The sequence below is a fragment of the Malurus melanocephalus genome, unplaced genomic scaffold (genome assembly GCF_030028575.1).
Source record: "Malurus melanocephalus ecotype Western Australia unplaced genomic scaffold, MMel_1.1 scaffold_231, whole genome shotgun sequence".
NCBI lineage: Eukaryota > Metazoa > Chordata > Aves > Passeriformes > Maluridae > Malurus > Malurus melanocephalus.
This window is the reverse complement of record NW_026623463.1, coordinates 901,717-926,253: the sequence shown is the minus strand read 5'-3', so window position 1 is coordinate 926,253 and position 24,537 is coordinate 901,717. Positions and strand designations below refer to the sequence as shown.

Below are 24,537 nucleotides of genomic sequence, written 5' to 3'. Positions count from 1 at the left end.
TGATACCTACCTGATTTGGTTTATCTTAGTGGTAAATTATATGGAAAATATATACTGTTTCATATTGTGAGATGTTATTCAAGAATATTTAGATGCTTTATCCTGTCACGTAGTTAACATTAAGCTGAAAACATGAGTTGCTCAAGTAATTTTGTGTATATGGTTGGGGTATTAGGTTGCAGAAATGGTAGTCTGAACAGGCAAGGTACTTTATGGTTTTTGTTTTCTGATGTATGCAGTTCATGTAAGGGCATTTTATCTTTAAAAACTGSTTCTGTCTGAACAAGAGCAATTCCTATTTTGTTCACTTCCTTCAGAAAAAAAGGCTGTAAATATCGAAGAGCTCAACATAAATTTTTACCATCTCTATCACCCTTCTGTCAAGTTCAGCTATTGAGTGGTGCTTGCTAATGGAGTTGGTGAATCTTGTCCTAAAAGCTTCAATGCCTTTTATGTTACAACTTTCCTGTCAATGACTGAGAAATTATTGTTTGAAATAGTTGTCGGTTCATCATTTTTACACCCACTTCCCCCACCTCCCCCGCCCTGTTAATTTCACTCTAGGAGTTCTAAAAGTAACCAGAGTAAAAAGAAAGGTCCTCGTACCCCTAGCCCTCCTCCACCAGTACAAGAGGAAACACCCCTAGGGAAAAAACATAAAGAAAAACATAAAGCAAAAGAACGTTCAGAGGAAAAGGCAAGGGAGGTGAAGGAGAGAGGGCGTGAATTTGARAGGCACAAGGAGAAAAAAGAGAAGCAGAGGTAAGTTATATTGCATTACTAACTTTTAACTGTAATGTAACCTTGCTTTTAAAGTTATCTTTTATACAACACTGAATAATAAGGGTGGTTTTACTTGCTTTGCCAGCAATCTTTTCAGTACTCACGAAGTATTTTCAGTGTGCTATGTAGATGGGTTGATAGACTATAACATATTGGTAGGTTTTAATTATAGAACTTAGTAAGTTTGTAAAATACCCCTTTGAAAGCTTCATTACTTCCAGGAATTTGGACCTTCACCAGTGAACAGGTTGTTTTCCAAAACATTTATCAAAGATAAACTTGTCTGATTGCCTGCTTTTCTGAAATCTTAGAGGACTAGTATTTTTATAAGTTGGTAGTGTGCATTTAAACTCTCTCTGATCTTCAGTAGGTTAAAGTATTTTTGAAGTAGTTAAAGGCTGCTGATATTTTGGAATTGCTTCACTTCTGCATATATCCATATTTATTTATTTTAAAAAATGGTAGACTGCGATGACTATTCCATTATTTCCTGGAGCATATAAGTCCACTTAAGTTGAAAGATACATGATCTGTATTTCTATGTCCTGTATTTCCTGTATGGTGTCTCCATACCRCTGAAAGTAAGGTACATGTTCTAAAGTCTTACTTTGTAACTGGCGTAGCAAAGACTAAGGTTTGGAAGAGCAGTGAATTGTCTATTTTTAATTGATTAAATAAATTGTACCATACTTACTTGGTAAGTATTTTATTTCCCTCATGATTGCACATTCCATTACTGGAAGGAAGTTGCAAGCAGTAGAAAAGAACATTCTAGATAGTGCTGAAAGGATCAAGATAGTACTTTTCATTGTACTGTAATCAGGTATTTTTGTGGTGACTACAGCCTTACATTTCACTGTTGGTTTTTTGTCTTTCATTTTCCCTCTACATAATGAAAATGAAGTTGTAATGTCAAATCWCCATGAGGTACAGTCAGTGAAATAGTTGAAGGTTTTGACAAATGACTTTCATTCACTTGCTACTGGGATTAGCCTTTAAAAATATGTTTGAGCTTGAAGCTTCTTAAATAAATTTCTGATATTAWAGAAGTTTTTTAATAAGATAGCAAAATACTTCTCCATTGATAAGAATTCTCTTTTACCACCACATTAAATATTAGGTAAAATTATAAGAAGTTTTTGTTTTACTACATTCTAGCTTTTACAGTCCAGTGTAGCGGGAAATTTAGTGCATATCTTGCATTCTTCAGTTTTGTTAGCTTAAGGTAATTTCATGTGTGAAATTTTAGATGGAGCAAATGATTCTATAACATAGCTCTTGATATTGTAATCACAAGTTCTGTCTTGGGAGTGTTTGTAGTGTGTTAGAAATGTACTAATGTCATCTTATCCCTGTTAAATAAGCTGCTGTTTATGTTTCCCAGGGATCCCTCTGAAAGCTCCCGTAGACAGAAACGTTCTCCTAGTCCTGCAGATCACTCTGGCAGTAATTCTTCCCCTTCAAGGGAGTACTCACCCCCTGCTGCAAGGCGAAGGCAAACCTCCCGAGCTCCAGCCAAGTCAACCACTCACAAACATAACTTCTCACCCTCTCGCAGGTGGGAGGTCAATTCTGTGGATCTATTGTATATGTGTCTGTCATGGTTATGTTTGTGCCTCAAGCACTTGAGCTCTGAGACTTCTTTTTTTTTTTTTTGCCAAGTTACTACAGTGAGGGTACCTGTCATGGCAAGAACACAGCTCACAGTGAAAGTTTCCACGTATCAGTTCCTCTCAAATTCTTTGTCTTCAGGTAGAACTTCAGAAGTCTGATATGTGATACAGTCAGTCTGTGATCCTTCGAGAACCTTTATCTGTCCCTAACCTTCTTAAATAGTATAACATGGGAAAATCCTTTACCTTGGAGATGGGAAAGGAGCAGAGTTTCTCTGTTCTCAAATGGGTAGAGTGATACACAAGGTCTGGCTCTGCACATCTTTCTTGAGAAGCAGGCACAACTGGCTAAACAATGCTGTACAAAGCTTCTTGCAGGAAGCTCTAGGGAAGGTATGAAATCTTTGGGACTTTAGAAAAAAATGGCTTACCACCCATTAAAAATGGAGTAGGGTCCTTATTTTGGTCTGAAAGTGTTTAAGCTCGGGTTTAGAATGGCACTGCTAAATAGTACTGTAGTCCCATGTTTGTATTATGGAAAGGGAGTAATTCTTATTTTCTGCACCTTTATTGAAGGGTGGACAAAGCTCCAGATGGCGTATGTTTATCTGCATGCTGATAAAACAAGCAAAATAAATTCAGCAATCCAAAGAGTTGTAAGCAAATTCTTTGGCTTCTGTGACAACTTAGTTCAGCTGGAGCAGTGTTGGATTGTTTTATGCTAGATGTTACTGATGGACATTTTTGCTAAATTGGATTCTACATAGGGAAGAGAGTAGAGTACTGTTCTTCTTGGAGCAGTAGTATGGAGTCTGCAAAACACTTCTTCCATATTCTTTTCCCTGTGTTTTAGCTTTCTCCAATGTCCTGGTTTCAGCTGGGATAGTTAATTTCCTTCCTGGTAGCTACTGCAGTGCTGTGTTTTGGATTTAGCATGAGAATACTGATGGCACTACACAGATGTTTTAGTTATTGCTAAGTAATGCTTACCAGTTTCCCACACCCTGCCAGTAAGCAGGTGCACAGAATGCAAGGAGGGAATTTGGTCAGGACAGCTGACCTGAACTGGCCAAAAAGATTCCTTACTGCTGAACATCACATTCAGTATTAAACTGAGGGGATTGTCCAGGAGCTGCCAATTGCTGYTCAGTGGCAGGCTGGGCATCAGTTGAGGTGAGCAAAAATCTATGCATCACTGTTTCTCTTGGTTTTCTTCTTTTCCTCTCTCTTTTTGTTATCTCCCTTTTCATTTCTATTATTGTTGCCATCATTATTATTATTTACTTGATTTCAATTTTTAAACTGTTCTTATCTCARCTCACAGGCTTTACCTTTTTCCCATTCTCCTCTACATCCTGCTGGGGGTGGATGGGAGAGTAAGTGAGCATCTGTGTGGTACTTAGTTGCTGACTGGGGTTAAAGCRTGACATCTAGTAGTTTGCTCATCATTACCTGCTTGTATCTAGTGTTGTGCAAGGGAATGTTAAGCAGGGAAGATAAATGAGCCTTGTGGTAGAAGCAGGGAAGGATATTTGAAATATTTTGTCTCCATACCACTGAAAGCCTTCCATCCAAGCCAACTTTGGTAACCCTCTGTTTCAAAATAATAGTTTCACAGGGAAAAGTGAATGTAGTCTTAGTTTAAAGATGGAAAGTTATGAAAGTCTTTTGGATTCTGTCAGCTATATCTAGCCCTGACAGAATTTTACTTGAACTGCTTTGGAAATTTTACTACTAATTCCAGGTCGTCTCTTTCTTTTGTATATGAATTGTCATCTCAGAGGCGTGCAGGCTACTTATTTCCTCAGGAATAGTGAGATTTTTGAAGATATGTTGCCCATGTGTGGCTTTTTAACTTCCACACTTGTCCTTGTGGTATCTGGAGTTTTGTAAAGTAGAAGGAAGTTGGGAATTAAGGGTGGTAAATATTTCATGAGAAAAGATACTTGCAAGTTACTTTTATGCTGGTAAAGGAAAAAAGTTACTACTGAGCATAAAGACTTAAAATGTGTTTTTGTCCACGTTAGTCATATTATGAGGAAATTTTTGCTGTTGTGTAAATTACCTGTAGTTAGTGATGGGATTTCAAATATCAGAGATATTTCATATATATTTTCTCCTATCAGATGTGAGTTTTCCCTGTTTGTAAACATTCACTAAAAATGTTTGCCGACATTTTTAGTAACTTACGTGTATGGTTTCTCTGGACCCAAGAATTTTTTAAAGATCAATGCTTACAATACAAGATGTTAGAAGCGTATAAGAAGGAGACACTTTTGCTTTGTAAAAAAAACCAGTGTTGTTGTAAACAAAAAATCTTACTACACTTTGTAAAAATTATCTGCATAATTTTATTATGAACTCCAAAAAGGATTTTATATCAAAGAAAACAATGGTTCTTTTTTGGGGATGGGGGAGAAGATAATGATCTTTTTCTGGCTCCTCCCTCCCTTCCCCTACATTCTGGTAGCTATATAATAAAATTCTGATTGGACAAATTTTTCCTGGGTATTAAATAAATAATAATCATTTAAAGGTAAGTATATTCTGAAAGCATATACTTGGCACCCTGGAGGGAAGCCAAGTTTGATGTTTTATAGAAACAGTGCATATTTTCAGTAGACAGAAGGTAGAGAATACACAAGTTGTTTTAATTGCTTTTTTGTACAGTGAGTTAAGAACCTTTCAAGTCATTACACACGTGCCTGTTTTAACTCTTCATTGCAGGTCTGCTTCCCCATCAGGTCAACATCATTCTCCCATATCCTCCAGACATCACTCCTCTTCCTCACAGTCAGGCTCCTCTGTTCAAAGACATTCTCCATCCCCACACCGCAAAAGAACTCCTTCTCCATCYTATCAAAGGACAGCTTCCCCGCCTGCAAGGCGTTCATCTTCCCCTTATCCCCCACACTCTTCCACTCCACCTCAGAGGAAGCGAAGTCCTTCGAGACACCGATCTCCTGGAAGAGACAAGGGAAGACATGATCGTGATCGGACTTCACAGTCTCATGACAGGCGCCATGAAAGGCGAGAYGGTATGAATGAAAAATAGCGCTTCAGAATTAGTGTTACTTATTTGCAAATTGAATTTTGAAACTTGGTTTTCAAATTGTGGTGTTGTCTACATCCATCCCTGGGGCCAGGGGGTGAAGGAAATACTGGCTGTGTTTACTCTTCCTGTGCTGTTTGCAGGTACTGTGTATTAGAGTATTCCTAGTAGAGCTGCTTATGTAGGTTCAACTGATTGTAAAGGTGCTGTAGGTATCTTTGTAGGTATTCYTGTGTAATGCAGTGGTGGTGTCAGTAGGTAGGTGATTTTCACGGCAGGGTACTCCTAAGTAACTATTATTCTTTTCTGTGAGATGCCCAAATCCAGTTCCCRCTGATTGCTGTCTGTTGTCTTTGTAATTGACATTAAGTGAGGTGTGTGCAAAGAAACAATCATTCCCTCTGGAAATCTGTAGTTCTGATTGAGCAGTATGTGATGAATAAACATGCTGTTTGCCTCAAGAGACAGATTACAGAGTACCTATGTCAGCTGCATTTTAGACTGTAAACTTACATTCCTGTAGCAGTAATATAATAAATATGTAATTAAATAACAAACAAACAAAACCAAAAAACAAACAAACAAAAACCCCCACAAACCAAAAACAGACCACAAAAACTCCCGACGAACAACAGATTTTAGCAGTGCATTGAGGCATTATAAGTAAGCTAAATACACAACAAATTTTCTGGAAGTATGTGTGTGTGTGTATGTGTGTGTAGAAAATAAGAGGAATCTATGATTGGAGGAGTAATGACAGTACCCTTAAAACTTAAAATTATTGAAGTGTGCTTGCTTTTTAGTATGTTTGACATTTACTTTTATTATACTCACTGTCTTTTGAACAGGTAGATATTTTGAGAGATTCATATTCACAGTAAGATCTTTAAAGCTTACAGGTGGATAATCCAACATGATCTTGTCCCATTTACATGTTAATTGTAATTCACTAAATATTTTGGCTATGTTGTTTTAGTGTTATTTTTATGCTAAATTTTTGCTTGCTCTGATTAAGACAAGCATATAATATTCTTTTGAACATTTTATAGAAACAAGAGGGAAAAGAGAAAAAGAAAGAGAAACAAGAGATGATCGTGATTATGACCAAGAGCAGAGTACCTCCAGGGACCATAGAGATGACAGAGAGTCTCGTGATGGAAGAGATCGGAGGGACACAAGGGACACCAGAGATCGGCGAGAGCCACGGGAGTGCAGAGATACTCGGGATTCCAGGGACACACGGGATTATAGCAGGGATACCAAAGACAGTCGTGACCAGAGAGACTCGCGCTCCACACGAGACTCCCATGACTACAGAGACAGAGAGAGTCGTGATGCCCATAAAAAGGATGACCAGTATCAAGATGACTTACGCAGCTATGGAAGGTCCCATGGCAGAGAGGAGAGCTCTCGTACTGAAACGAGGAATGACTCCAGAAGTGACTCCAGAAGTGACTCCAGAAATGAGAGCAGAAGTGATAGAACTGGTAGAAGTCGAGGAAGAGGTCCAGAATTATCTGATAAAGGTATTGCATTATTTAATTCAACGATTTTTCATGTGTCCCTATCATTGAGCATTCAGTATTTGCATTTATACTGCCTTGTTTGATATTTGATATGGAAGTGCTGCCAGATAGTTCATGCTTTTAAAGCTGTGTTAAATTATGTTGTCATTAAATTAGAACTGTTGCTGAAATTTATAGCACTACTGTGTTCTCTATTCTTTAAAGTGACAGAACATTGGTATTCTGCCATCCCATTTTAAAGTAAAGCCTAACCCTTACACCACTCTATTTAATGTTTCTACAACCCTAGGTTTTCCATTTGGCTACAAACACAAGTAAAAGGCTGATGTGTAATGGAAAATTCATAGAAGGTAGTGCATCTCAAAGCGCTGGGCAGCAGGTTTCTTGTGTTATTTCAAAAACAACTGCATGTCTTAGGTGCCCGAAAACCATCTTTCATGCACACCCTTGCCTCACACCCTGTCCAATCTGACTCCCAAAAAGTGTTACTTTAATCTTTAAAATGGTTTCTGAAGTCTGATGCATTTTATTTATTATTATTATTGTTTTTGTTATTACTATTGTTCTTATTAAAAATAATAAAATAATAGTTTTTATAACTTCTAATTATCTAGAATTTGTTTTGCTTTTTCAGGCTTAGTGTGACATTTTCCTTAGGGAAGTGACATACAGTTTTTACAGAGAGAACAATCTCTRTTTTCTCTGCACTGTTTATAAGCTTACAGCTTACTCAGAACAAATGTAAATTGGCTTTTGGACTGATACTTCTAGTCAGGAGACCTTGTACTATGACCATAGTACATAAGGATTTAGAAATAGGCATAAGGATTTAGAAAGTTTTGAATTTGCTTTTGCATTTAATAACTTTAGAGTTAAACCATGTGACATTTGAGTTGTTGGTTAAGTAGAGTTTGGTGTTACATTCTTTAGGTCCGTGAACAGCTAATTCAAATTTATTAGGTGTTAATACTTCAGATGGTATAAAATATTAGTAGATTTCCTTACATGTGGAAGCTCATGTTTTGTGTTGCTACATCTCCATTAGGGAGTCGGGGAACTAGAGGATCCCAGGTTGATGGTCACAGCAGTAGTGGAAACTACCATGACAGCTGGGAATCGAGGAGTAGCTACGCTGATCGGGATCGCTATGACAGTCGGGATCAAGCAAGGGATTCTTCCTTTGAAAGAAGACACAGTGAACGGGATAGGCGTGACAACAGAGAAAGAGGTATTTTAATGTACATTTTTACATGTACATCTGTAGTCAAATGTACAAATGTGTGTGTCTTCCTTGTTGTGCCCCCACACCGATTCATAAAGAGCTCATTTGACACCACACACTGACACTACTCCTATCCTTGATATAACTTCTGTAGTAAGATCTTTCATTGACAACATATGCACAAATGTTATGGCCTTTCTCTAGTCCTGTGGCTAGGTTTTGGCATCTTCTGTGTTTGTTGATCCAAGAAGTATTTATGCAAACTAAACTTCAAGGGATTTCATTGTATAATTTCATTATAAAATGTTTTTTCCTTATCTTTGCCTCCTCTTCCACTTCATCTACATAAGCATGTAAACTTAGAGTCATGGTTGCATTTTGTTACTGGTTCTGTTAGTCTGTATACAAACATTATGCTTTTTTACTGTAAATTACTGGAGTGTGTTTTGGGGAAGGCCTAAACTAGACTGACAGTTATAGACTGCTTGCTGCTAAAGTAAGTGACAGTTTAAATTTCTTATTAGTTCAATTTATTGTCTGGGGAGTTTTATAGTGGTAAGTGCTTTGCTACTGTCAGTAATAATAATTAGCTAGTAAGCTGACAGTTACCAGTGACCATGAAAAGAGTATGAAAGACCTTTTTTTGACCTAGTTGGTAAGATGTCAGGCTTCTGTACCAGTAAGTGTACTTCATTGTCCTGAAGGTACCTAGTACTATCTTACACTCTGGAATATATTTGTTGCTTATATTATATTATAATTGATTACCAATTAAGACAACAGGAGGAGTCAGGGAAATGAAAATAGCACAAAAATTAAAAGTGGAGCTGTGAAGACTAAACATAGAAGTACAGTGGGTTATTTTCTATCTTGAGTTTTGATTTACAGGTGACATACATTTTAGCTGCTGTGTAATTTCAATTCTTCAAAGAGATACTTTGCCTGCCGCTTTGAAAGATACTTTTTAGCCCATTGAAATTGATATGTTGTTGCTTTTTCTCGTGAAAGGCTCTGCTTCAAATTCTCTCTCGTCTTCAAGGCAGGATTTCAGCACACCTAAACTTTAGGCTTCCTTTTTCATGTCAGCTGAAAAATCCTGAAGACAGGATGTGTCCTGGAGGTTGGGTTTTGCAGTCTAGCTTTCATCTCTTTCACTTCCCCAGTCCAAATAAATCCTACATATATGTATAATTTTGTGCTCTTCATATCCTAGGAAGTTCCTAATTTACTAAGAAAAATTACCAGCAGCCACCCCCCAGAAAATCCCAAACCAACAGAAAAAAAACTTGGAAATTAAAGCATGTAACACAACAAAATAAATTTCTAGGAGGGAGGTTGCTTTGAATGGATTGTTTTTCTCTTTGGCAGGGAGTGAACTATAAAGAGCATTATTTCAAAATTAATTGTCTTCTTCCTTAAACATTTAGATCATTTTTTGTAACAGTAAATCCTCAGAGTTACAATCCAAGACAGTTTCCTTAATTAGACCACAGTTTTAATATTTGTCATTCTGAGAAAAATTGAGGTAGATTTTGGCTGATACTTAGTTCTGTGATATGTAAGGAGTATGATTTTAAAATGCAAGCTTGCAAATTTGAGCTGTCTTTATTCAACTAAAGCAAATGTGGGAGTGTTCCAAATAACCATTGGAGCAGTACTTCAAWAAATGAAGTCGCATAAGAAGTGCTGACTGTCTGCATTTAATTGTCTAATACACTTGCAGTATTTGATTCATGTAAGACTTTCATGTGGCTGTTCTGTCACCAAAACTGACATAACAAATAGGAGTTACAGAACTTTAAAATCTAATACTCAGTATGCACAGTAAATCATTTTACAGTGTTACAGGCACCATTAAAAGAATGTGAAACTGTTCACAGAACTGATGGTATGGATTGATGGCTTACCTTTTTAAAAAGGCAGAAATGTCACTCAACTTTGCTTTTAATTTTACCTGGTAACAGGGGAGCACTAAATCATTGTTAATTCACTCAGAGATAAAAATTGATTAAACTGATGGAAATGCACGTTTTATTGATTTAGTCCCRTCCAAACTCTGCCTGCTCACGCCTGGTGGACATTGTCTCAATTTACAGCAAAGTGCACTCTCAACCTCAGAGTAATGGACCGAGAAATATCAACCTCTGTTCATGCCATTTTTTTCATAGTGCTTTTATATATATATTGTAGGAAAATAGTTTTATTGATTTGCTGTGGCTCAAATACTACTAACATGAGCATAGAAATTACTATGAAGTAGTCAAAACTTAGAGAAATACTCAAAAATAAGCAAAATACAATGAACAATATGTAGATAAGTTTCTGGAGAGTAAATCTAATTGGATAAATCAGATTTCACTGTTCTTCTGGATCAGTCATTTTGTTTTGTTTTTCCTCTTGACTCTAACCCACTCTCTGAACAACAAAAAACTGAGATTCTTGACTGTAAGACTGCAGCAAACACAAATGAGAAGTTTTAGCAGTTATGCTTCCTGTATCTCATCCTTGCCTTTCCCTTTCTTGTGGATTTAGTTGTGTGTATTTCTCTTCTGTGATGAGACAGGCCAATATTTCTAATTTTGCAGAAACATTTACTCCGTGTTATATATAGCTTGAGTTCTTGTAAAGCACTTGACTCCTAATAGATTTAGGAACTAAAATCTTTGTACAGAAGTCTTAGCATTTCTTATGCGTACCATTCACAGCTTTTTTAAGATCTTATAACAGATTTGGAATCATTGAGTAATGTGGTAGCAATAGCTGTGCTGTGAGGCATACATTTATCTTTTGAACAATTCAGAAAAATTGGTAGAAAATTAATTTTTATTTTGCAACTGTTGCTTAAATAAGTAAAAGTCCACTTCCTAAATGTTGAAATATTCATTTAAAATTAGTTCTGCTTTTTGTCTTCCTTTCTCCCCAAAGGGAATATTCAAGTTTCTGCTGGGAGTTGCTTTTCATTTAATGCAAATCAAGATCTAGATTGCCAAGACAAAAGCTTTTGTTTTCAATTGTATAGTGGAAGCAGTATATATCCCTTCAGCACCTGGTWATAAAACCTGCTTCTGTTCACAGATCAGAGAGCAAGCTCACCGGTACGACACCAAGGACGGAGTGATGATCTCGAGCGGGATGAGAGGAGAGAAGAGCGAAGGGTGGATCGGTCTGATGATAGGAGAGATGAAAGGGCCCGGGAGAGAGAGCGGGAAAGGGAGAGGGACCGAGAGAGAGAAAGAGAAAGAGACCGGGAAAGAGAGAGGGAGAAAGAAAGAGAGTTGGAACGAGACCGTGCTCGGGAACGGGAGAGGGAGAGAGAGCGGGACAAAGACAGGGACCGTGAGCGGGACCGAGACAGAGACCATGACAGGGAAAGGGAACGAGAGAGGGAGAGGGAGAAGGAGCGGGAGCGAGAGCGGGAGGAACGCGAAAGGGAGCGAGAACGAGAGAGAGATCGGGAGCGGGAGCGCGAAAGGGAGAGAGGTCGAGACAGAGACAAAGAAAGGGACCGCCAGAGAGATTGGGATGACAAAGAGAAGGGAAGGGAAGACCGCAGGGATAAAAGAGAAGATATCCGCGAAGAAAGAGGSTCAAGAGATGTCCATGAGGAAAGAAAATCCAAGTGAGTGGATTTAAATATTGCTTCCATCGAAGAAAAAAAAAAAGGCAGTCTTTAATTGTTGAATTTGATAAGTTAGTAGACAGGGAGGTTTCTTAAGGGCAAAGACATAATGCTGATGCATAGGCTGGTTTGGAGCTGTGTCTCCCCTGTATTTGTGTGGCACATACACATACTGGTGGTCCCCAAATTGGTACTATGCTGGTGAAGTTAAGCCAGTGTTTTGTTAGTGCTGAAACATGGAACTACTCATGAGCTAACAGTAGTGAGGTATGTAGTTTTCACTTCTAAGAATGCTTGCATTGTCTTGCCTTTGATGATACAGGCATTCATGGAAACATAGTAGAAAACTGTGGTACCTTCTGAAGCCWGAAATTCAAATAGCAGCTAACTAGGTCAGGGTTTGTGACTTTGTTAATTAAATTTCTTAGGGATGTGCATTACCCTTTGCACTACAAAATACCCAATACCAGAAGGCTACCAGTGAAGGGGTGAACAATATCCTAAGTTTATGTGTTGTGCTTCCTGTGAGTGCCTGTCTGTTACTTGGAATGACAACTTAGAAAACTACAGAACTTGATGGCATCTTTAAATGTCTTCTGTATGAGGTGATTAGAGTTCAGGACACCTCATTTGTATTGATGATAAACTCAAAGAATGCTGAAGAAATTTGATGGTGCATGTTCCTTCTGCAGGAAGCGTCACAGAAATGAAAGCAGTCCAAGTCCTCGTCAGTCACCCAAACGTCGTCGTGACCATTCTCCTGATAGTGATGCTTACAACAGTGGAGATGATAAAAGTAAGTGGGAGTGGACTATCTCTGCAGCTGGACCCAGCTTATTCTCTGTGGAAAATAACTTCGAATTTTAATTATAAAAAACATTGGCAATGTTTTGTAAGTGTCCTCCCTACATTTTTATGAGCACTGCCGTTTTTCTTCATCTTTATTTGTTWTTTATCTTCATTTTGTCACTATGTGTTATGTCTGCCAGGTGATAGTGACTTATACATCTGCTGTTTAAGATGCTTGTTTACCAAATTGGAAATCGTCTGTTGCTGCTGCAGCAGTAGAAAAACTTAACAAATTGAACTGAAGTAATGGGTTATATGTTTTAATGGACACGCTTTGGTGTGCAGAAGACAGCAAATGCTCACACATTCTCCTTCCTAAACACTAGAAGCACATTCTTTCTCATTTTGCAGATGAAAAGCACAGACTCCTGAGCCAGGTTGTGCGGCCGCAGGAATCCCGGTCACTGAGCCCGTCTCACGTCACAGAGGAGCGGCAGAGCCGCTGGAAAGAAGAAGAGCGAAAGTCAGACAGAAAGGAAAGTTCCCGGCGCTATGAAGAACCAGAGTTTAAAGAGAGGGTTTCTTCAGCAGATAAACAAAGAGAGCARCCAGATGCTTCAGAAGGCTCCCGGTCCAGGGTTCAGGAAAATCTTGGACACCGTCCTTCTGAAGAAAGAGATGCTTCTGATAGAATGCATGATGACAGCAAGAAGAAGTCTAAGATACAGAAAAAGACCACAAAGAAGAAGAAAGATGATGACAGTGGGGTGGAAAGGTACGCTAATGAATCAACAACTGAGGAAAGTCAGGTCTTTTCCCCTAAGAAAGGTCAAAAAAGGAAAAATGTGGAGAAAAAGCGGAAGAGGTCCAAGGGTGATTCTGAAGTTTCTGATGAAGAAATGGTTCCACATCATAAGAAGAAAAAAGGCCCAAGAACCCCTCCTGTAACTAAAGAAGAATTGGTTGAAGCACCACCTGAGAAAGCTGTGGCAGAAGTCCCCACCAAAAGAGAAGAGACAACATTTAGTGACTGGTCAGATGAAGATGTTCCTGAACGTGGTGATATTGTTGTTCCAGAAAGAAGCACAGAGGATTCCCATAGAAAAAGTCACAGAACAAGGGCAGAAAAGGTGGAAGCTCCTCATGTCACTATAGAGGATGGGCCACACCGTAAACCTGTGGATCAGAAGCGCAGCAGCAGCCTCGGTAGCAATCGGAGCCATGCCTCGAGCAGGCTTAGATCCCCTTCCAATGAGTCAGCACATCGCAGTGGAGATGACCAGACTGGACGGAAGAGGATCCTGCACAGTAGCTCTAGGGACAGGGATAGGGACAGGGACAGGGAGAAGAAAAACTTGGAAATCACTGAACGGAAGTCCAGAATTGATCAGCTGAAACGAGGGGAACCCAGTCGCAGCACATCTTCAGGTAATAAGATACATTTTAGTGAGACTGACCTGTCATTCTGCGTACAAGTCCTAAATTATTCTTGCATGGCTCTAATTAGTGTGACAGAAGAGGGAGGTGCTGTCTGCCTTTCATTGTAAAACTAAAATGAACCAAGATTCCTGCAAGTGTTWACATATTTGAAAAACTGATTCTCAAAGGGCAGAATTACCATTTTGTTTACACCAATACATTCATTTGGATTTGGTTCATGCTGCCTGGGGAATAAAGTGATTTGTAGGACRAAAAACCTCATAGAGAAAATGCTTATGCTAACAGAACATTGAGGTAGTTTTATCATCTAAATAATGTTTTTGAATTAATTATTAGCATTAATTTTGGTATGAAAATTCCTGAAATTACACAAAATGAGGTAAATCTTACATGGTTCCTTTTMGGCGTACTTTCAATGCACATGGAAATCATCTTTGTTGCAAACCAAAACAGTGACTTCTTTTACGTTTGTAGTTACTTYGAAAAAAAAAGTCCAGGTAAAATGTTTTAACCCTGCAACAGCATCAATACAAAAATATCTTCTTCTGAAAGCATTTTGCCTCTGTTCTCCTCATGCCTGAAATTATTTTTCTGAATTCATCATTTGTTAACTAAGGTATTCCTAGCTTTTCGAAGACATGTTTTGAAAAATTTGAATTTTGAGATGATTTTTTTCCCCCCACCATGCCTAAATTTTTGAGTTAAGATTGTGTACCTTCAGTTGGTTTCTGTCATAGTAGAAAGTAGCCATTAAAATTATGTTTTGGAAGTGGGAGAAGTTACTTCATGGTTTTAAGTAAGGCTAAAACTATAAAYACTCAGAAAACATTATTCATTTGAAGATGATGCTTTTGAGAAGTATCTTTTCATACCTAAATCTTTAAAATGCTTTGTTCTACTAAAATGGTATTATGTTTTTGTATCACAGTCATGCTTATATTTATAATCTTTTATCCAGATCGTCAGGATTCAAGAAGCCACAGTTCAAGAAGAAGYTCCCCTGAGTCAGATCGTCAGGTTCATTCCAGATCTGGGTCCTTTGATAGCAGGGAAAGGCTTCAGGAGCGAGATCGACATGAACATGATCGTGAGCGAGAGAGAGACAGGAGAGAGGGGAGACAGAGAGATTGGGACCGAGATGTTGATAAAGACTGGCCAAGGAGCCGAGAGCGAGAGAGACTCAGGGAGCGAGAGAGAGATAGGGAGAAAAGACGAGAGTTGGAGCGAGAGAGAGACCGACAGCTGCCTGATGCTGCTGAAAGAGAGAGAGAGAGAGAGAGAACTCTTGACATCTCCTCTCAAAAAGATTCAACAAAGCACAGTGAAACAAAACTGGACAGAGATCACGAAAAGGAGTTTGATGGTATTTGCCGGGATTCAACAGCTTCAGAGAAGGAAAAAACAGACAAAGATTTAGGATCTTTACAAGGCTTTGAAGATGGAAATGAAGCTGACAAGGTGGAGAGTTTAGAAGGTGAGTTATTCTGGAAAAGAACCTGGGCTAACCAGTGTTTTATTCCTTCTCGTTTAGCATAGTGCTGAACTGAGCTTTATTAGAATAATTTTCTACTGAAAAACTTACTAGCTTCAGCTTCTCTACTGAAGCAGACAATAAGASAGAAATCTGATGAGCATCTTCCGTCATGTTAATTGTGTTAGTACTGTTTCTTAATTTCTAGAGAAGTCTTGAGGCAAAGAAGCACAAATCATGTGAGATATAATTYCACCAAAATGTAATGTTTCTGAATAGGCAGTTTGCTAAAAGAGAACACCAACATTTGATTGCCTTGTTATATCATTGTAAGATTTATTTCTTATTTTGGAAGTAATGAGTGGAAAAAAACTGTTGGCTTGGAATTGTTCTTTGGRGTATTTTTCTGCCAGAGCCCAATTATCATAGAAGTGGTTGTCTGATCAGTAGGTGAAACATACATATGACTTGGCACAGTMGTCCAAAAATAGCTTTCCTGAGGTCGTCTTTTGAAATGCAGCTTCAGTTTGCTGGCCCTAATGGTACTGGGGAAAGTGTTCTTAGMACTGATAAATCAAGTCAGTAAGGGGCAAACACTGACAAACTCCTAAGAGTTTATGACAAGCTTCTAATCTTGAGCTTTGCAAGAATAGGAAGATAAGAAGGGCTTTTATATGAACAGCATAAAAGAAACAAGTCTAAATCCACAGGAACTGGTTGGTGTATGTTAGAGTTGTGCTTGTTGTGTTTGCCATTCTTAGTAAGAATTAAATGTAACATTCATTGTTAATTTGGGCAGTTAAATCAAATGCTCTCTCAAGAGAATGGTGAGGAATATTGAGTGCTTATGTCTCCTACCTGATTACTCACAAAGTGGTCTTTAGGGTTGAGAGACCCTCTTGAGAAAGTTTCATTTACGAAGATTATCTGTGGAGTGGAAGCACTTGACAAAGATAGTGTTTGAAGTGAGCCTGGAAAAGTCTGCTTTTGCTACAATAGACAGAATTAACTATTTTTAAACTTGAGGAAAAGCGTTTTACAATAAATCTGAAAGTACAGTGTGGTAACTTCAGAAAAGAAATACTGAGAGGCCATTCTTGGGTACATAACCTGTTTCCAAGAGAGCATCTGTAACTAAACAAGCTGTGSATGGTAAATATATTCTTAGGTCTAGCTTTTCAGCATATTTGTTTTAATGTGTATTCTTTTGTCTRTTTTTCAGAGGTTGTGTTCTAAATTCTCTGCAGATTATCATCTGTAGGGAGCTATGGTATATTTAGGATTTTAAATTATTTTTTTAGAAAAATTAATCTTTTTTGTAAAATACTAGATGGCATTCCATTTGATTAAAGCATCCTATATATAGCATGTTTATGATTTTCTAAGGTTTAGTGTACTTCATTGTATTTTATTACTTTATAACCCCTGTTTACCTTGCTCTATTCAGCTGATGAGTGTGTTCAGTTTTTAATGCAGAATTAATATAAAAGTACATTTTTGCAGAAGAGTGGTAAAAGTAATGATAGGTTTATAGTCTAGAAATTACCAAACTTTGACTTGAAATCAAAAATTTCAATAATTTTAAAAAAATAATATATTGAGATCTATGAATTACTATTTATAATTTCTTTTAATACAATAAATTTTTAATGGATCCAATTGCATGTAGTACTGGTGAACTAGTGTATCTGGTAGATCAGTGTGGATGCAAAAGATGGRTCTTACAGGCAGTGAATATTCAAAATTGTAAGACACAAAATGAAATATAGTGCAGATCACCTTATTCACCTTTTTAAAAAGGAAAGACTTGTTAGATTTAAATCTGTTGATCTTAGGGAGGTATCTAGTATTTACATTTTTTTAAACTGACTTAAAGGGCAAATTACTGTAGTATATTATCTAAAAAAATGTATATCAGGATAGCATTAAATTAATGTTTTGAATCTGAATGTGTTTGCTTTAGGAGTGGGCTTAAATAATGCGTAAGATGTTGTATGCTTCCTCCAAAGCATTGCCAGATGGTCTGAGTAATTTGTTTATGCTCTGCTGGCATGTCTTTTACTTGGTTTTTCCTTGCTGATTTTTAGGTTAGTTGGAAGAGTATTTTTGCTTCCCCTGCCAAGGCAAGCTGAAAAAAACCCCAAAAACTCCAAGAATAGGGGGGAAACTTAAAATGGAAGCAGTTTCACTTCTGGCTCAGGGAGCTGGAACAGCATAGTCATCCACAGAAGAGAATTCCTGTAAATTCTGTCCAGTTTGTGTGGCTCAACTCATTGTTAGTACCCATGTTGGAGAATCGTAAGAAGGCCTGAGTTTAGAGCAATAGGACTTTTAAATGCTTGAGTCATGTCTTTCAGTCTTGGAGGTGAGAGGATGCCTTTAGATGTTCCTTTCAAGAACTGCAGAGTTCATTGTTTGAGTGTCTTGTATTCACAGTTCCTAAGGAACCTGTTTCATATACAGCACAGGAACTTGTATATGCAGATAGGATGTGGATGGATAGGAAGGCAAACTAGACTTAAAGAAGTTTGGCATGGCTTTCTAAACACTCTTCTTGTGATTGCTGCAARGAGTCTAAAATTCTGTACATAATTTTTTCATTCAGGTTACCTGTTACCTTTTTGTGTTTTGGAGTTCGGTTACTTATTTGAGGACCTTTGGACTGAATCTTAATTTTAGAGTAATATGCTAAAGCATCTGAAAGACTTTGTGGTACTAACTTAGATGTTTATAAACTATTTATTGTAAACTACATGTCAGATATCAGATAATCAGCATTTATGTTGTGAAAATGGTCTTCTCTGAGCAGTTGGACTTATACTGCACAAAAAAAATGACCAGTCTATGTAAAGTTCAAACTACTGCATTGTATTTGGGGGGAAAGAAATAACTTCACTCTTTCTGGAGTTTAAGGCCAGTTTTTATGTTGAATATATTTGTTCTTAAAAGCTAACAGCTTAGTTTTCTTAATCTTTTTGTCTTCAGGCAGCGTATAACTTGTTTAGAAAACAAATATGATTGCTTTAAAGCTACAGTATGTATCTGTCTCTGTAGGAGGAGAGGATGAAACAAAGACAAATGATGTGCAGTCACTGGGGTCTGGCGCTGGAGAATACGAGCCAATCAGTGACGATGAACTGGATGAAATTCTGGCAGGTGATGCTGAAAAGCGTGAGGATCAACAGGAGGATGAGAAGATGCCTGGTAAAAGTATATCAACCCCCCTTTGTGATTATTTGAATATAAAGATTAAACCAGTGTGCATATAATGCTGTTGTGATGTTGACAGTGTTTCTAAATTGAGAGTGCAGTCTATAAGCAGATTCTGTCCATGCTTGAATGCTTTCCAGGTGTATTGGGGAGAATGAAATTGTCTAATGGTGCTAAGTTMAGTTGGGTCATCTGGGCTGTGTGATGTGGTTTTCTAAGCATTCAGTTTGAATCTGTCTAAGCATGYTCAATTGTACTGTGACTCTTGTGAATGCGTTCCAAACCTGCTGGCTAAGCAGGGTCTGAGCAGCCTTTCACAAAGGCATTGCAGTAAAAATGAAGCAGAATATTMGGCATAGGTTGGGTTTTTTTCAATCTATGTAGGTTTGTATTTCTATATCTTTTGTATGTTTTTTATTTACCACCCATCCAAATGAGTTTTCGCATTCTTACCTGAAGGGTCCAAGAGGACTGCAGAATAATGTTCACCTGATACATATATTGCTTTTAGGAGACAGCCATGTGCACAGCATGTGAAATTATTCAATTGTGGTAAGGGTGATGATGTGATAACTCCTTCTCTGTCAATGTTTTTGCAGATCCAGTGGATGTTATAGATGTAGACTGGTCCAGTCTTATGCCAAAGCAGCCAAAAGAACCACGAGAGCCGGGGGCTGCGCTCTTAAAATTCACACCAGGTGCTGTTATGTTGAGAGTTGGCATTTCCAAGCGTTTGGCGGGACCAGAGCTCTTCACCAAAATAAAAGAGACTTGCCAGAGAGTGTTAGAAAAACCTAAAGGTAATTTCTGCAGAGATAAAACTGTCTTTTGTGCATTGTAAAAAGTCCTTATGAAATGTGCGTTAATTCATTATTTTAGGTTTCAAAGACCACAGAAAGTRTATAATGAGTATTGTGTGAAAATTACAGGAATATAATACAGCAGCATGATAGATTGGTGTTTTATTCCAGCATTGGTGTGGAGGTCTAGACTCATAAAAAAACAAAATTGTTTTTATTTTAGTGGAATATTCTTTTTGTGAGACTATTTGTGCTTTCCTAGCCTAAAATGTATTAGCAGTTTCTTAGAGAGCTACATATCTTTTCCAGTGAATTACTAGTACTATTTCAAGAAAGAAATAAGATTTCTTATTTTCTCTGGAAGTCCGCTGCATGTCCTTTTATTTTCATTCTGCGTATCCTTTCTGGAATCCATAGATGAGGGGTTTGGATCAGAATGAAGGCACTAAGTGAAATTTGTATATTATACCTCTATTAAAAGTGAGAAATTCAATGAATTACAGATTAGGAATTTGGACAGTGTGTGTCACATGACATGCATGATAAACGGGATGGGCATGAATTGTACCCRTACTGTTTACTACAATTCTGAGTGTAAGCAGGGCTTTTCCATGAGAAAGAATACAGATTTTTTTCTTTCACATCCCAGGAGCCAGTTGAGGTACTTGCTACAGCTTGCATGGTAGAATTGTTCTTTTAGGACTATGAAATACTTGCTAGAAGAGCTCTGTGCAAATTATTGTAGGATATAAAATTTAGAAAATTATGGCATATAAATAATAATAATATCTATAGAGCTCATGGGGTTTTTTACTCTACAAATTCTAGTTCTTAATTTGAAACAATACCTTTGAGTTCTTTGCATTATGCAGTTGTTTTGTTAACCTCAGTCTCAGATAACTGGGGAAAAAAAATCAAAACTTCTCTTAGCTGTGCTAATCTCCATCAATGTCACTGTTTGCTTGAGCGATGTAATTTGTATAACTATATCAGTTGTGAGCTGCTACTACTGTTCCTATTTATTTTTCCAAATCAAATAAAATATCGAGTCTTCCTGAGTATACAAACTGATACAGTAAAGGTATGAACTATGTCTCTCTACCTGTAGGCTTTAATTTTGCTATTTTACTTCAACAATTCTTACCAGGGGTTCCTTACAACAGCAACTGCACTGCAGGATCACTCCACCTGGCTTGAAATGATACCCAAAATAATCTCAGCAATCCTTGCATACTTGCCTAGAAAAAAAAGTCCTTAGTGATAACAGGAGGCTCTCCAGCACTGCCCCTGGACTGTCTTTAAGTGTTGGATTCAGCAGAACTTTGCTCTGGAGAGGAAGGGGGATTTGAAGTGCCTCCCTTGATTTCTCTTTGGTGTGTGCAGTCTCTCACACATCACAGTTGCTACATTGCCAGCAGACTTTCAAGTGTATGCACCCTCTCTGCAATCTGCCAGGTGAATGTTCTGTATGTTGAGATTACACAGCCACAGTACATGTATTCTAAAGGAAGTCACCAATGTGGCGCCCTGAAAACTGAATGAATCTGATCTAGATGTGTTCAATGTGTGTAACAGTGAAAAAGTAGCATTTTTGTTTTGGACTTCATGGTGGTACAGTTTGTCTTGCCAGTCTTATTCCTGAGGTTGGTGTTGAACATCTTTGTTCTTGTTGAGGAGTAAATTGAGACAGTTCTAGTAATGCCCTTAAATACAGAAAGAAAGGAAACGATACCTTGTTTCAGGGTGTGCTTTTTAAATTATTTTTCTTTGGAAACAAAAATCTGTAGTATGTGATGAAATTGAGGTTTGTAGCTGACTTGCCCTCTATTATATGCAATTTTTCTTCTATGGATTTGGACATGCTTACTTGCCAGATATGCTCAGCAAGCATCTGGCACCTGAGAAGATGCTGCAAGCTGTCCATGTTACCTTTGAAGTGGCCTTTTAGTGTCTTGTCACTTATTTCCATTTTTTGATTGTCCATTGCGGTTGCCTTTGACTCCAGTGCAGTTCTCTTTAATCTGCCCTTCATTTCATGTAACTCTTTTGTTTCTTTCCACCTTCTTTAAAAAATTTGTTTAAAAACTGCTGAGCTTCATCTARCTTCTGAATGGTTTAAAAAAAATGCATCTTTATCCTGTTTTGTGTTCACATGGCCTAACTGCTGTAGCAGTCTTTGCTTTTAGATGCTGTATTTTCCCCAGGGTTCTTGGCATCTCGAGTGAGGTGTTAAAATTCCCTGCTGAGCACCCAGCTTTACTATGTAGAGGCAGCTGGATTGGACTCAGCCACATACCTTTCCAGCTTTTTTCTGTTTCTTGATAATCCTATTTATTGTAAAAGGGTTATAAARCAATGAGCTATGGTCCAGCCCTGTGCGTTCTTTTTGTCTTTGCATTTCATAGAAACAGACTTGATGCAGAACAAGAATCACCTCAGCATCCATCTTTTCTAAAAGTGTTCTTTCTGCACTCTGTTTTTTCTGGTAAATGTATTAAAGGACTGGTCCTGTTACCTTGAGCAGTGTTAACAAATGCTTAGGTGGGCCAGTCAGAAGGGTTAGTCCATCAGCATCTGCTGTCTTGTTCTCCAGGCTCATCCACCACAAATGAAAGAGTTATTCTARATAGTTGTATTTCAGTTCTGCATAGCCATACAAAAACAGTGTTGACACTGGCACAGTTATGTGATGTCTTGCAAAGAAGTGAAACTTAGGCTACTTTATGATTAATGCAAGTGGTAAACAAACTTCTTTTGTCTGTCACACATCTGACCATAAATCTTGCCCTGCCTTCTGTCCAAAGCTGTCACTTGATTCTTAGGCTTCCTAGTGATTGTTGYCTCAATACTGCTTTCCAGTGCTGAAACTAAATACAAAGGTATCCATCCTTCCTTTCAAATGGTGAAGGATTTATTCATTTTATTTTATAAACTCAAATATTCTACTTTTTCCTAAAYCTTGATAATGTTTAGAAGGCAGAAATATAAATAGTAAAACTTCAGAAAGTTTGTGTGTTGCTGTTCAGAAATACTGTGTATATACTGATCTCTGCAAATCTCATTTCTTTCTAGATGCAGAAAACCTTTTTGAACATGAACTGGGAGCACTGAATATGGCTGCACTTCGACGAAAAGAAGAGAGAGCAGGTCTTCTCAGCAATCTGGGTCCTTGCTGCAAAGCACTGTGCTTTCGCAGGGATTCTGCAATTCGTAAGCAGCTCATGAAGAATGAAAAGGCAAGTGGTCTGCTTACAGTGTTCGTTCAAAGTGGAGAAACAATGATTTTCCTAAACAGAGTACTTCTCTTGAGAGATAAATTTTGTATTTGGTATTCTGAAGCAGATCTACTCCTTTAAATAATAACCAGGCTTTTATTTAGAGAGGTTGTAGGGTGTTTATTTTTTATGTAGAAGGAGACATTAATTTAAACTTGAGACTAGAGCTAGGTCCTGTTTCTTATAATTTGGGGTTTAAATTGTGGAAATGACATTTTCTGTATTTAGAAATRCATAATAAAAATAATTAGGCAAAATGCAGTTTCAAAGGTAATTGCTGAATAACTCTCGTGCTTAAGATTCCATGTGCTTTTATCAGAATTGTAAGAACCCAAGTTAAAATTAAAACTTCTGCAGTAGGTTTTATGACCTTGTATGCAAGTAGTAAAATCATTAATTCTCAAAATCTTTTTTAGTGGTGTGATTAGTATGATTAAACCTCTTATTACTGAGAGTACTTGAGGTAATTTCCCATCTTGCATGTTAAGGCATTGTTTTCAGTCCTTTTTTTTTTTTAAATTCCATTTCTAATTTCAACAGGGTGCAACAAAACAAACATACACAAATTCCGCAGCAATGGACAGTGACTTGTTACGGTTGAGTCTACGGTTATTCAAAAGAAAGACTGTGTGCCAAGTTCCCGGGCAGGAAAAGACAGAGGACAGCAAAATTCCACAGCCAGCTCTCCAGCAGGAAGTGTGTGTGACTTGAGGAAATGGCTGCAGTGGCACTTCGTAGTTGATTTCACACTACCAGTGTTGGTGTTGCTTTTTAGAACTGGTTGGTTGGAAAGCAGCGGTAGAAGATGGAAGGAAATACTCCATTTGTACACAGTTAAGAATATTGAGTTTAGATGTGAATAGGAGTAAAAAATAAAGACTTCTGCGTGAAGGTCTCTGCAATTTTTGTAATATTGAACCTTACACTGTAACATAAGCCTGTTTTATGGTGCATCAGGTGTAATAATGTGAAGATGTCTGAGTTTAGCAGTTTATAACATCAATTGATATTAAACTGAGGAAAACTGTCTGTGTCTTTTTCCTTATTGTGAATGGGTATTTTCACCAATACCTTGGTCCCTCAGTACACATCTGGGATTTGTTAAATAACTGGAGTCTGCTTCATTTTTCCAAATCCTCTTCTTATCACAGTAGCCTCTGGTGTGGATTTGGACCAAACTCTTGCTCTTTTCCATCTTTAATGTAGTTTTCCATCTTTAATGTAATTTCTGTACACAAAAACCTAGTCCATTCAGTTAAGACCCCCTTTCCTTATGAAAGTTAAAAAAAACCACAAAACCACAAAAACAAATAAAAACTTCAGGAAGTGATTTATGACCGGTTTTAGGTGTCTGTATTTATGAGACTACGTGCTATTGGAAATGCTGGCTGCTCACAAAAAGGACTAACTTGTGCATATTGAAAAACACCTGAAGGACAATTGGTCACAGCCAACAGGGCTTTATGTGGGACCTGCTTGTCAAAACTGATTTCCTTTTACAACAAGGTAACCCACCTGGGTGATCAAGGGAAGCCAGTTGATGTAATCTTCTTGGATTGCAGTGAAGCTTTTGCTACTGTCTCTCATATATCCTTCTGGACAAAATGTCAGCACTCAGCTGAATAAACACATCATGTGATGGGTGAGCAGCTGGCTCATGGGTCAGGTCCAAAGGGTTGTAATGAAGGGGGTGACAGCAGACTGGGGACCTGTCACCAGTGGAGTTCCACCGGGCTC

The 24,537-nt window shown here is 37.9% G+C and overlaps 1 protein-coding gene across 6 annotated transcripts in view; it reads left to right on the top strand.

The window, feature by feature from the left end:
• Positions 1–23,827, top strand: part of ZC3H13 (zinc finger CCCH-type containing 13) — a 40,358-nt gene extending 16,531 nt beyond the window's left edge. The window contains exons 7-19 of one of the 6 annotated variants that reach the window (XM_057374740.1): positions 565–762; positions 2,168–2,341; positions 5,124–5,434; positions 6,498–6,974; positions 8,020–8,202; positions 11,272–11,815; positions 12,508–12,611; positions 13,016–14,032; positions 15,003–15,518; positions 18,570–18,719; positions 19,325–19,525; positions 22,598–22,761; positions 23,341–23,827. In XM_057374740.1, coding sequence (XP_057230723.1) covers positions 565–762; positions 2,168–2,341; positions 5,124–5,434; positions 6,498–6,974; positions 8,020–8,202; positions 11,272–11,815; positions 12,508–12,611; positions 13,016–14,032; positions 15,003–15,518; positions 18,570–18,719; positions 19,325–19,525; positions 22,598–22,761; positions 23,341–23,511 — 4,210 coding nt within the window. In that variant the 3' untranslated portion in view covers positions 23,512–23,827. Of the gene's footprint in view, positions 1–564; positions 763–2,167; positions 2,342–5,123; positions 5,435–6,497; positions 6,975–8,019; positions 8,203–11,271; positions 11,816–12,507; positions 12,612–13,015; positions 14,033–15,002; positions 15,519–18,569; positions 18,726–19,324; positions 19,526–22,597; positions 22,762–23,340 lie in introns of all 6 variants that reach the window. The other 5 variants (XM_057374738.1, XM_057374742.1, XM_057374744.1 and 2 more) reach the window with 5 other exon arrangements.
• The last annotated feature ends 710 nt before the right edge of the window (positions 23,828–24,537 follow it).